At 52.9% G+C, this 13,562-nt stretch overlaps 1 protein-coding gene across 2 annotated transcripts in view; it reads left to right on the top strand.

The window, feature by feature from the left end:
• LOC105281954 (protein pangolin, isoforms A/H/I/S) overlaps positions 1-13,562 on the top strand; it is a 121,259-nt gene that overhangs the window by 65,466 nt on the left and 42,231 nt on the right. The window contains exon 4 of one of the 2 annotated variants that reach the window (XM_011343555.3): positions 10,061-10,191. The exons of the other annotated variant lie outside the window; for it this stretch is intronic. Within the exon in view, the coding sequence (XP_011341857.1) occupies positions 10,061-10,165 (105 nt within the window). The 3' untranslated portion in view covers positions 10,166-10,191. Of the gene's footprint in view, positions 1-10,060; positions 10,192-13,562 lie in introns of those variants that run through there. 2 annotated transcript variants of the gene reach the window in all.

The raw sequence follows: 13,562 nt of genomic DNA, 5'->3' as shown, positions 1-13,562 counted from the left end.
CGTTGCGCAGTCTTAAGAAGTGCAACGCGCCTTTGCATATCTCGCGTGCCACGCCGGCGATTGTTTGTCAAACGTACAATATAATATATCCGTGCGCGAAGTGGGTCGTGCTCATGCGTCTCCCGGTGATTCCGCAAAGACGCCGCGCTTCTGTCATCGCGCGACTCCCCATGAATGCGAGTTATCGCGAGTTTCAAGTAGCAAACAGCGCAATTACATGTGCACATCTGCATTATCGTGCACGGCTCGCCGAAGGGCGACATCAAACAATGCGAAAATCGAGTTTGGTGGACGTCGGGGGCAGTGGGCGAGGGAGGAACGATGCAACTCGAGTCGTCGAGTACCATCCCGCAAGTGCGATGCCTCGAGACGCCTCGGCTGGCTGCGTCTCTCTCTCTCTTGTCGTGGGCGTATTTATTGCAGTCCCGGCTTCTGTTCGCATAGGAGCGCGACGACCATCGCGTTCTCCGGAGCTGGAGCGTCAGTAGCTAGTCCGTAGGAGTTTACGCTCTCGGACGCGCGACGCGAGAGCCCGTTGTCGTCGAGTACCCGGGGCGCACACTTTCGCGTAATTGCATTTCGCTCGCCACACCCCGCTTCTCGCGTTCGAGCTCAGCTCTCGCTTAATGGTAATATCTAAGGCTCAGCTCGCCGAGGCGATCGGCGTGCGAGCCGCTTCGCTGAGAACTTTTCTGATCACGCGTAGAGAACGACCCTGCATCTTAATCCCCGGAAATTGTCCATCGTGTATGATAATTACGGAGACGCGGGTCTCTCGTCCGAGTAGAACGCGAGAGCGGGGGGATTAATTTGATTATAATCTAAAAGCTGTACGGGCGACTGCGACGGTGGACGCGCGCGCGTACGCGCGTACGCGTGACACGGATGCAGCCTGCACGAGATGCGTGATACGATACGTGTTTAATTTATTAATTATGCGCGTTTAATTTATTTAGTTATTACTTAACGCGATGCTTACGAGATCGCGTGACTCGGCTCTCGTTACCGGACGTTTCCGTTACCGTCGTGAGAAGCTCTCGAGCGAAGGGGCGAGGCTGCTTCATCGCTCGCGACAGGGTAAACTATCAATCTCTTTTCAAGGCAATGAACAGAATCTCGATGACGAAAAGTATCTTCCGGTGGTTTGCCGCATCGTTAACCGCGGATGTTCACCTCACCCCACCGTACTCGCTCGATTTCACGAGGAAACCGCGCTTCGCTTCGATCATCATCGACCTTGTCTAGGAGTGGCACCTGTCTCTCGATTTCTCGTTGCGTAACACGGAAACTGTGACGGTCGAGGAGAAGGAGCGAGGCGATGAGAGAGCGTCGACGAGTACCTTCTCCTCTCTTGTTAGTCTCTCTCTTTCTCTCTCTCTCGAGGTGAGTGTAGGTGTCTCGTTGTTTCCATGTGGGACCCCGAGTCGACTCCGAGGACTATTATTTGGTCCGAGGGTCGAGGGATTCGCGTTACGAGCGAGAAAGAAGCGAGGAGGGGTCCCGTTAGCGAAGGGTCAAAACTCCTCCGCCCCTTTTCGGAGGATACCACGGCGTACCTCTCGCCTCTCACCCCCGCGTGCCCCGCGTCGCCGTCCTTGTCCACGAAGCGCGCGCGTGGAAGAGGGATCGAGCGAGGGTCCGTGCTTTCTCATCTTGTTCTCGAAGGCGAAGGCTGAAGGCCCCGAGGCAGGTATAATATAGCCTCTTCCCATCGCCTTGGTATTCTTCTCTTTTTCTCGCTCTCTCCCTCTCCCTTCCGTCCGTCCGCCGCTCTCTTTCCTCCTCTCTTTTCTCATCGAGAGGTCCGTTCTTCCTCCTCACACTTTGGCGCGTCTCCTCTCCCTCTCGCTCCCTCCGCCTCCTCCACTTCCTCCACCTCGGCTAGCCGAGAGGTTATTTATTACAGGTTTGGCGTTTATATTGGATTTACACAACTTAAATACCGAGCCCGACGCGCGCGGCATCAGCATAAATATTGTATTTCCTGCGCGTCCACACGCACGCGGGCTGCGCCCCGGATCCGCGCCGAGCCAGTTTCACGACGCCCTTTCCCCGAATACGCGATCGTAATCGGTAGAGGCCCGTCTCCTCCCCGCTCCGCCTTTCAGGGTGCCCCATCCCGCTCGTCGAGATGGACGTACGATGTCTCTGCTGCCCCTCCGGGCACTCCGAACGCCTTCTTGAAATCAACTTCCGTCTCCGGCATGGGAACTAGTCGCGCCTGCATGATCAAGAAACACGCCGATGAATTTCTCGAGAAAGCACCCCGTCGAATCCCCACAGCACGAGATCGCGCCGCAAGATTACGAAATTTCCTGAACAACGCCGGAGTGGCGGATTAGTCGCGTGTTCATTTAACTTGTATAATTTCTTCGAAATACGCGTAACGAAGTTCCTCTTTGCGAGCGTCCGCGTGCTTCCCTTAAAGGGCCCGCCTCATAGCATATTCCATGGGGCGACTCGCGTGGCTGCGAGTCGCGGGTCGGATCAGTTTTTGCGATAAGTGGTAACAACAACACGGCGCTGGGAGACGGAAGATGAAGCGGAGGAAGACGAAGTGGAGGAGTAGCAGGAGGAGAAGGAGAACGTGAATGTGTGGAGGTGCAGAAGGAGAACGAGAAGAGAGAACGCTTTCGTTGCCGCGGCAACTGCGCCGCGCGGCGATTGCCGCGTGCGCGCGTTTAGAGCAAAGCGAGAGCCGGCGTATCGCAATCGCTCGCCTCCTTATCTAGCGGCGGTGGCGGCAAGCGTGTAGGCATTCATCCATCATCCGGTAGCGTGGAAAAGCGATCTCGCTTGTTGCTTCGTGCCGCGCCGCGCTCTCGTGGGTCGCATATGTCAGTTGCTGCCACTCGAATGGCATCCGAACGTTCAATGGAACGCGGTGCATGCCCTGAACAAATTTTCCACATTTTCGGCATTCAGATACTATTTACCAGTTGAAAAGAGTTTTACAATTTTTTCATCTCGCTCATCAGCTGATCGAAAACATCGTTCCGACTGGCATAACGAGAGTGAATATGCGAGATTCGCATACTCGGACTGTCTTTTCTGCGTTTGCCTGTTCGCGAAAGGGCGAGTCGTGGTGTTTCTCCAATTCTCCAATTCGCGGGCGTCTCGTCTTGTCTCGTCTCGTCGGCTCTGCTTTCTTCTGCTCTGTTCCGCTCGGCACGTCTCGCGATTACGCGAAGCACCGCAGCGTCGACGAAGCTCTAGCACGACCCACTTGAATCCAACCTGAATCCGCTCCGATGTCGCGGAGAACCGCGCGCACGGTTGCGTTCTTGTGGCAGCTGCATGTTGCGACGTAGTATGGTCCCTGGTAATTATTTAGTTTAACGGAGCAACCTCGGATGACCTTGACCTTGACATATATTATAGAGGTCACCCTCCTGAGTGACCTTCAAAAGATTTTAGCCGTCGCTCATTGTTTATTAAAAAGTTATTAACCAAAGAAGTTTAATGATTTTGCACGAATTTTCACCTGTCCACGCGAAGCAAGGACTTGAGTTTGACATATATCACAAAAGTCACCTTCCCGAATAACCCGCACTAGGTTTCACCCGTCGCTCGTTGTTTGTTAAAAAGTTATTAACAAAAAAGTTTAATGAATAGAGCATAATTTTACGATATCATATACGTTTACGAAAGAGTATATTTGATGGAATTTTACCTTTAAATGAGAAATAGGTTTGGGTTAGGTTATATTTTCCGAAACTGGAGCCCCGGACACATACGCTCGTTTTTCAGCCCGCTTCGCGGGAGGGCGAAGCCCCTTCCCCCCGCCCTCCCGCGAAGCGGGTTGAAAAACGAGCATATATGTGTCCGGGCTCCAGTTTCGGAAAATATAACCTAACCTAACCTAACCAGGTTAGATTAGATTAGGTTAGGTTAAATCACTTTCCTTCCTTCGTTCATATTCGTCGTTTATGTCTTTCAATATTCAAAATAACTACTATATTTTCGAAACTTCTTTTGTTAATAACTTTTTAATAAACAATGAGCGACGGCTAAAACCTTTTGAAGGTCACTCAGGAGGGTGACCGTGACAACATGTGTCAAGGTCAAGGTCATTCGAGGTTGCTCCGTTAATCTAAATAATTACCTGGTCCCTCGCAAAATAAACACGGTGCAGATGAATGAGACAGGGGGAGTAGCGCGTGTAATATCGGCGATTAGACGCGAGGTGCACGCGCGCCGAATCGTTGCGTTATCATCGCCTACCTTCAACGTGCTGGAATGAGTCGCGAATTTATTTACCGAGCCGGATAACGTCGGTTTCGTGTCGCGATAAACGGTTATGAAGTGGCGACGCCCACGTCGGCCGTGCTGGACCCGCTCAAGACAATTTGGTGGACGTTGACTGGACATTGGCGCAAGTGATTCAAAGTGACTGAACTTTGACGCGTCCGAGGTGCGGAGGCAATTTTTTCAATTTGCTCGTCCTACATTTATTCGTTTACGAGATCTATTTCGAAGACTGAATTTCCACGCGTCCTCCAACGTCCACTGCGATTGGATTTTACGTGAAGGGACCGTAGACAGACAAACAGACAGACAGACAGACAGAAGTGGCGCGTCTATCCGGCCGACTGGGCGAATTGAATTAGATGCGCGCTCGCGAATCGAGAGAAGGGCCGAGGGAGATAGAAAGAGAAATGGATGGTCCGGCGAAGGGCAGTCCATCCGGCGGACTGCACACGCCGCATAATACGTCCCTGCGCCTGGCTTGGCCTGTGCAAAGCCGCGGAGTACGACGAGCGCAGCCGGAGGAGCGATGCTGCGCGCACCCGACGCGGCAACATTGTAACCGAGAGAGGAGTAACGCGAGAGATAGGGAGACGACGGAGGAGGTTGGCGGCGAGAAGAGAAGAGAGGAATGGGAGAAAACGAGAGATAGAGAGAGAGAGAAAGACGGCGGGAGGGCACCGGAGAGGAGAGAGTGTAACGCGCAGAGAAATATGGTTAGAGACCGCGCGAGGGGGATGGTCAGAGGATCGAACGAGGGACAGAGAGAGAGAGAGAGAGAGAGAGAGAGAGAGAGAGAGAGAGAGAAGGCGGAGGAGCGGAGAAGACGTCCGCACGTGTATGAATGCGTGTGCGTGCGTGCGTGTTTGTGGGTATAGTGGGTGTCGCCTCCGTTGCCGCCGACTCGTCGCTGCCGTTCCTCGTTACGGACGTGGTCGCCGGACGCCCTCCGCTGGGCCCTCACGACATGATCTATCAGCCTCGTCTACTACTATGCGCCCCCTCGCTCCCTCGTCGGCGCGGCCGTTCCCTCTTTGTCCGGTGCCCCGTCTCCCCCGATCCTCGATCGCCGCCGATGCGCCCCGCGTCCTCGCATATTCCCGCGCACGCTGCGCTCCTCCGGCCAGGGACGACGAGGCGTTGCGCTTCCACGCCGAGGGGGAGCGGATCCTCGCGGGGGAAGATTAATGAGGATTCGCGTTAGTCCCGCTGAATTATTTCGCGAGATTCGCGTGTCCATTTGTGAGCCTCGCTCCCGGAGATTTTTGCCCCTCGCGTGCAACGTGCGTTCCCCGTTCAAGAGGAGACGGGGATGAGAGAGGACGGAGGAAAGAATACTGTCAAATCGCAGAATCGACATGTGCCAAAGACTCGCCTCTGTAATCTTCCCTAATTCTTTTTATAATCGAGACTGAAACCGGTGGTCGAGTTATTCGTGTAATTGGGGGATTCGGGATTCTGACACTAAGGGCGAGTGAGGACGCTGTTTTTCGTACAGTTTCAGGAATCCCGCGTTTAATTTCCACCTGCTTCCACCCAAGAGACAAGAGTTGGACACAGACAATCCGATTCACGGTTCCTTGGTCCGTTTGGGTGATGGGCTCGCAGAAACGCGAGCACAGCCCTGCTCGCGTCGTTCCTCCCTCGCCGCCCTCCCCAACCTTCTGTCCTTCTTCGTCTCCCCTGCCTCCATCTCGTCCTCGTCCGCCTCCACCGCCGTCTCCTTCGGCCCTACGCCGGGAGAGCCGGTCCCCACCGGACGTGCCAACCAGTGGCTCTCATCGCCGGTGCGCGGCCGTCGCTCTCTCCTCTCGACGAGAGGAGAACGTCGTCGTCGTCGTCGCGTGGCGGAGAGAGATCTCGAGACCACGAGACTGCTCGTGTCACGTGCCGGCACGAACTCGTTAACTGCCCTAACGATCGGGGATTCCACGTGGCCGCCGCCGTCGCCGACGACGACGACGACGTCGTAGTCTTCGCCGATAATTGGTGGTCGCCGCGCCAAATTGCCGCTTTTTCGATATTATATGGGCGCGCCCTCCTCGTGACGCGCTGCATCAAGAGGGCGGATTATCAATGCACGACGTGCGAGGAAAAATTATTGCCCGCTCGTCGGTCCGGCCGGCGATCGATCGATCGATCGATCGCTTACTCGCTCGCTCGCTCGCGCGGACCGGCCGGGAGTTTCAAGGACCCCTCGTGCTCGCGTTGCGTTTCTTGCAAGAGATCCGCGTGTCGCTGATTCGTAGAATTTCTGCGGGACGTCATGCGGTATTCCCCATGAACCGGCCGCGACCGCGCTGACTGCATCAAGAGCGCTTAACGACACTTTGATCCATCGGCCGGACTAGCCACGGAGTTGTTAACGTAGTCGCCAGGCAAGACGAGAAATGCATATCTAATCGTCATACTCGGGCACTCGCTTTCCTCGCTGTTTCCGAATTCATCTCTCGGCTCCTCGGACTCTCGAAACTCTCGGTGCATCGCCATGTATGTGCACGCGTTCCTAGACCAGACTCGGCACGTGAGCTCGCTCGGGAAGCGCGCACGTGCTTATCGCTCGCGGATCTGACGCGAGCTCCGGACGTGCCGCGGAACCGCGTTATTATCGTATCATTTATGTGGCTCGCCGACGCCCACGCGCGATTTTCGATGTATCGATTACCCGGTCGCAGGGTACGTACGTATCGGCGCTTTAAATCTCGGCGCGGCGATACCGATAACGTCGCATTATCCGATACACACCGGTCGTCGTCGCCGCTGCCGTATTGGGCGCGCCGCGGTGTAGACGCGAGTATTACGTATGCAAGACGCATAAATCTCGCCGCGAGGTAACAACGGCAACGCAGGCAACGTGCATGCGTGCATGCGTGCCTCGAGTCGGTTGCGCCGAGGAAATTCCGCGCGTGTTTTCCGGCGGGCCGTTGTGTACCGGCCGGTTGAACAAATACTCTCTCGCGGTATCCGATACTTGGCTGGCGAGTAAGAGGTGTCGATACTTTGCCGGGCGTGTTGCTTCGCGCGTCCCGGGAATTGATCGGGCTCACGTCAAGCTCTCTGCAGGCGAGTTGCGTGCCGTCGGTCCGTTCCATGGACGCTCGGTGTGAAAGAGGCTTGATTCCCGACAACGAGCCGGGCGAAATCCACGCGCGCAGACCTGCGTTAATTCTTTAATGCTTAATCAGTGCACCTTATCGCGTGCTCTCGCTCTCTCGGCGCGGTTCTACTCGTTCTACTCTCTCTCTGTCCCCGTCTTTTACTCCCGCTCCATCATCATGGGCTGGCAGGCGTGCCTTGTAAATAGAGGAAACGCATTTGCCGCCTATCTGGCATCAAAGACGCCGACGCAGCGACGGTTTTATACACTTAATTTATGAACAATATACATTCGCGTCGACCTACCTAGATTCTGGCACCTTTCTCTCTCGCGTTTCCCTCTGCCGTTTTTTTCTCTCTCTCTCTCTCGTTCGGTAGCTACTGTGTTTTTTTATCTTTTTCCCTTTATCGTCTCTTTCTCCGTTTTTCTCGCGCTCTTCCTTTCTCGCCGCCTCGGTAAACACCTTTAAACGGGAGAAATCCACGATAAGCGGTTGTACGTTAACCTTATCAACCGTTGCACCGGTCGACGCGCTGCCGCGAGACGGTAATTATCTTCCCCGTCTGTCGCTCGCTCGTGCGCGCGCGCGCGCGCGAGCTCGCAAGAGAGAGAGAGCACGTTTCTCTCTACGCGTGTTCCCAATTTGATTGCTGTGCTCCGTAATTATGGAGCTTCTGCCGCGCTTTAGTCGCTTTCGCTGTCGTTATTGCGTTAGTTCATATTGCGCCCTATATATATCGGCCGCAAACGAGCGCGCGGAAAGCGCGCGGGCTGGCTACGGCGACGACGACGTACGACATCGGGGCGCCCAAGTACCGCGAGCGCTTCTCCTTTGTGTCGCGGTAACTCAGTTTTCGTCAAGTATCGGCGCGTTAGCGGATTTTCGGTTTCCATAATCGAATAACGGACTCCGTTGCTCGACAAAGACGAGCAAGACGTCACGCATGGTCAGCAATAATCTCGAATTTACACGTAAAAAACAGTCTTGTGATGTAAGAGGATCATGGTGCAATATTTGAGACATTGTACGCGTTGGCATATAGATGGAATTTTTATACTTTTTTTTATCAGTAGAGAAGAATCCCCTACTATGAGATATGCTCCTAATATGAGATAATGGGGTTTCTGCTAAACTAGTGAGCACCATCTGTTAGTTCCACCATGAACTTATTACTCTTGGTGTAAAATGTATTTAGTGAAAAATTCATTGTTCGTTATTGCGTTTAGCTTTTGCAAGAAAAAGTTTGTGAAATTGTGAACATGTCAAAGGAACTTGAGGTAAGTCTTTAAACCTTGTTTATTATATAATAAGGAAATGGTTGGCAATAAATTCAGTATGCAATGATAGAGTAGAATCGTAGTAACAGGAAAATACGCGATTTGTTGAATTGCTTAATTGTGGAGGTTAGATTTCATGATCGCGGAACCGCTAGGCGTGTGGCTCGTATAATGAGATATTCAGGGTACTCTTAATATGAGATAATTATTGCTCGGATATGAAGATTATGTAGTGTAATAAAAAGAAAGAAAATACTACTTAAGGTTAAAGAAAAGTTAATACGAATTTATATTACGCAGTTTTGTGTATTTAATTTTTATAGAATTTGACTATGGAGGTTAGAGAAACGAGGAAGCGTCGACAGTGGAATCGTGAAGATTTGGCGAAGGCTGTGGCAGCAGTATTTATATAAAACTATCTAATAAAGTTTTTTAATTGCAATACTGATGTATTTTGCACTTTTAACACCGATTTCTCGAGGTATCTTATATTAGGAGCACACTTTCTCGATCCTGCGTAAAGCTCTTTTTCAAATTTTTTTAATTTTCAGAAAAAATAATATTTAAATTAGATTTTTCATTTCACCAACCTAAAGCTTATTAAATTCTCTTCAAGATAACGTATTACATTTAAAAATTCTGCCTATAGATTTCCTTACATTCGGCAAAATCGATATGGTATCTCATAATCGGGGACTTTCTTCTACTAAATAAATTAATCGTTTGTCGAGCGAAACAAAAATCAGCCGGAAATGCAACTTTCTGCGCTGATCAGTCGCGACTGCGGCAAATTAAGGGACACGTACGCGCTTACCCCCGAGAATAATTACCGGCCTGTGTCAGCGAGACTCGGGATAGCAGAGGAGAGCGCTCTCGCACTCTCTTTCGCGCCGGGTGATTTTTTGTCACCGGCTGTGCGTGCGATATAACGAATGGCAATCGCGTTAAATCGTTACGCACCGGCCGCGCGTTTCCGCGCGAGGACTTCGGCGCTGATTAACGATTCGATCAGCGACACCGTTCGGCTGCTGCGCACTCGCCTCGCCGAAATGTCCGTGAATTTTTATTCGCGCGTTACCCTTGCCCGCTCTCTTGCATTCGCGAATCACGGCGGAATCAATTTCGCGGCGTTAATTAGCGCCGATCGATGCGAACGCGCGCTGCGCCGCCGTTTAATTGCCGCTCGCATAATTCTCGCGCGAGCGCGACTAACCGCCAGTTCCAGTCATGACAAAGATTCCCATTAGGTATAACCCCCCTCCCCCGTTTCGTTCGGCTCGAGTTTGGCAAGAGCCACAACGCGCCCAATCACCGATATTCCCTGCGTTAGCGAACGAATCTCGCGCAGCTATTGTCCGCGCGCAACGTCCCGTCACTCTCGCGATTTTATCTGATCTCCCACGATTAACCTTTGTCTTGTCTCGTTTTCTGTTTCAGGTGAGTCCGGCTTTCAGTCCAGTTTTTAGCCATGCCGGTCTTGGGAATTCACTAGTCTCGGACGTGCTTCCTGTTTCGGTAAATACCACTTTCAGGACTCTTTAGATTTAACCAAGATACCGTAAGAAAAAGAAAGAAAAAGACGTGTCGCATCTATCGTTCGGGATACATCGCATTTCCGATTAAGATTTGGGATCGTCGGTTCTCTCTCCATTGGGTATTAAGAGGGTATTAAAAGTATAACCGGGTGCGGTTCGGTGATAATGCGGCCGGGAGCCTCGAGGGGGCTCGGGGAGCTTTGTCCAGGAGTCGATGGACTCTTACTTAGTCCCGACATCGGTTCGTCGGTCCGTAATAGAACGAGAGGCCACTAGAGCCGGCGAAACGCGCGCGCGCGCCCCCGGTGGGAAGGGTGCATTAGCTTAATCCGACGATCCTCGTGGTGGCTGCGTGAAGTATCGCGTTCGCTCTCCAGCTCGAATCAATCGGCCACGTGGTGGGTGGTCGGAGGAACAACGATTTTCTCATCGTTTGTGCATCGAGAAAAATACTCCGAGCACAATTGCTACCGCGGTTACGAGGCTCCAGTTATTCCGCAGCATCCGAGAATTCCGTCGCGTCACCGACCTCCCCGCAAATTGACGTTGAAATTTCCAACTTCCGAGACGCTGCGTCCATTTCTTTGTGTACTTCTTTTTCATTCCGCGCACACGCAATTGTTTGTAGGTACGCGAGCTGACTCTCTTTTTCCTTTCTCGCTCGCTCGCATTTAATGATTTCGTCACGCACCCGCATCCGTCGTTTCCGTTCATCTGGTCCGCGCATGGATTTTCACGTGGCGGGAACCCGTCCGTCCTAATCTGACTAAATCATTCTTCCCCCGTATCCGACCGACTGTGAGAAGTATCGTGTTCACCCCACGGGCGTTTAAACGGGCACAATGGGACCGCGATCTGCCGGCGAGCCGAGGGGGTCGCGCGCTCTCCCGAGCCGCAAGCAGAAATAATAACTCGTGTAATACTCGGACGCGCGCCGCACGGGCCCACCCCACGTATTAAATAAATATAACGTCCGCGTAATATAGCCGTTATATGGTGGAGAGAGGCCTGTCGGGCGCGGTCGACCCCGTTTGCACCCCATCAATTGCATGCGGTTGTCTATCGGCCCCTCTCTCACCCCCTCCGCACGCTTATGTCCTAGCCGCAATATAAACCACTGTTGCGCGAGCGTTGGCGGGGGTGGATCGTTCACGCAGCTGCCATACCTGCGACTCGTTTAACACCGAAATAGCGCTCGGCAAATAGTCACGTGCGCGCCGACGCCGATTGGATTTGTTCCACCTGTTATGCGCCGCGTAAAGTACAACGCTATGCTCGAGTACCGCGAGTATCGAGGGGCTCGTTTCCCCGCGTGGCATTCCGGTGCGTCGATTAAAGATTGGAAATGCTTAATTTTTAAATCTTGAAGCGATTCTTAGTAGGGACCCGCAAGTGTCTCTTTCCTCGATCGAAACGTCTCTTTATTTACGCGCCTTTTCAATCACGTAGTGGAAACTCGATACTCCGATACGTGCATCGAAAGAGCCGGACGTGACCCCTCGTCCCTTATTTATTCCCTTGTTTGTCGAAAACTGTCGGACGCGTCAGATAAGACGATACCGGGGAGCCGGAGGTCCCCTCGTAGACAACTTCCGCTTTTCGTGTTTATTCAGGGCTATCACGAATTACACGTTGGCGCGATGTTCACACCCCAAGCCATTGACTTCCACTTGATCCCGACTGGGTCAAAGAGAGAAAGGAAGAGAAAGAGAGTTGGGGCGGAAATCGTTGTGTGTCAATGTTGGCCCGTTCGTTACACACCGCGATTATCCGCGGCGATCCGTGATCCATGATCCGTGAATGGGCGCCCCCGATAAACGCGCTCGGGGTGTCAGTTCGACCGACTGACTTGTTTCGCCATGGGCCCCCCTTCTCCCCTTCTTCTTTCGAATATGAATATAATATCGCACCCCGCCACTTACGAAATGATTTATCAATTGAGCGCCGCCGACCCCGAGGTACTGGTGTTGAAATATTATAACATCATTCCCCACGGCTCACCCTAATATTATCCCCCCCTACCCTTAGAGCCGGCCGCGCCATTAACATAACAATGTCGACCTAATTGCGGCCTAATCGGCGCCACGGGGCGAAACCCTGTGGACAGGCTGTGCAGTCGGATCCTCCGTCTCGCTCCCTTTCCTCTTTTTTTATTTATTCCTTCATTCCCTCCCCCTCGATCTTATCTCGCACCAAGATTATTCCATCGGACGAATAATTCTTGACAGCCCGATCGCGAGGCGTTGCGATTAATATCGACGCAAAAGTCCTCCGTTGCAACGTCCATTTAAATTTTTCTTCGTTCTGCACTTTGTGCAAGAGACGCTAAATACTACAAGATCGCACATGAGAAAATTGCAACAGTGGGTTTCCTCGAACATGTCTGTAGAGCTCGATTTTCGCGAAGGTTCACCGTTGCTCTCGCAATGTTGCCCGTCCACGTCCGCGCTGCGCGCGCGTCGCTCGGAGGAGCGGCAGAGTGCATCGGCACGAGTTTGCGGTCGCGCCGCGGATTTTTTTCAGCGCTCCCTCTGCTCTCCCCCTTTTGCGTACCCCCCGTCTTATTCGTTTCTCCGCTCGGAAGAAGGTGCTCACCGCAATTCGAGATGGTATCGAGATGGCGCAGTGCACCTTTTTGCTGATCACCCTGGCGTTCCACCTGGCGAGATCGTCCGCCACGGAAAGAGGAAGACGGGATTTTCTCCCTCTTTCCCGTCATTTTTACAGAAATATCTCTCGTGATTCCGCGCAGCGCGCAACAAAGCATGTCGCGCTTTTAGCGTGATGAGAATCGCGGCTCGCTCGCGGGTCAGGTTCTCTCTCAGAAAGCGCGTCTCTTTCGAACGATTTATCATTTCCCTACGGGTCCGCCGGCGGTATCAACGTGCAGCTGCAACAGCAGCTACACGCGGACGAGGCTTCCACATCGGGTGACGTTTACGACAACGAGGACGACCGGTCGACCGGTCGGCTGATCTTACGGGCGAACAGAGACGGAAGAAGGAAGGAGGAGATGGTGACCGAGAGGAGGGCACGGAGGGGGGGGGAGGGGGAAGGGGACTGTCGGGAGCACGTAGCGTCCGCATCATGCGTTCCCGAGTAGTAACGTATGCAGATAATGGATGTGGGGGGAAATACAGTCGGATGTATAAAGACCCCACGCAGGAGATACGACGGAATGGAGGCCATCTCTTCGTGTTCTCCTCTCTCTCTCTTTCTCGCTATCTCTCTCCTTCCCTTTTCGCTTCTGCTCCGCTCTTCCCCGACGTCCTTCTCGTATCATCCTCGTCGCCCCAACAGCGCGGAGGCGCGTTCTCTCCCGCACTCGCGCACTCGTGTTTATATATAGGAAGCAGAAGATCAAAGAGCGAACCTTCGCTTAGCTTAGCATCAACGCGCCGGGG

This window comes from Ooceraea biroi, chromosome 12, assembly GCF_003672135.1.
Source record: "Ooceraea biroi isolate clonal line C1 chromosome 12, Obir_v5.4, whole genome shotgun sequence".
NCBI lineage: Eukaryota > Metazoa > Arthropoda > Insecta > Hymenoptera > Formicidae > Ooceraea > Ooceraea biroi.
Note: the sequence above shows the minus strand (reverse complement) of the source record. Positions and strands in the feature narration are given on the sequence as shown.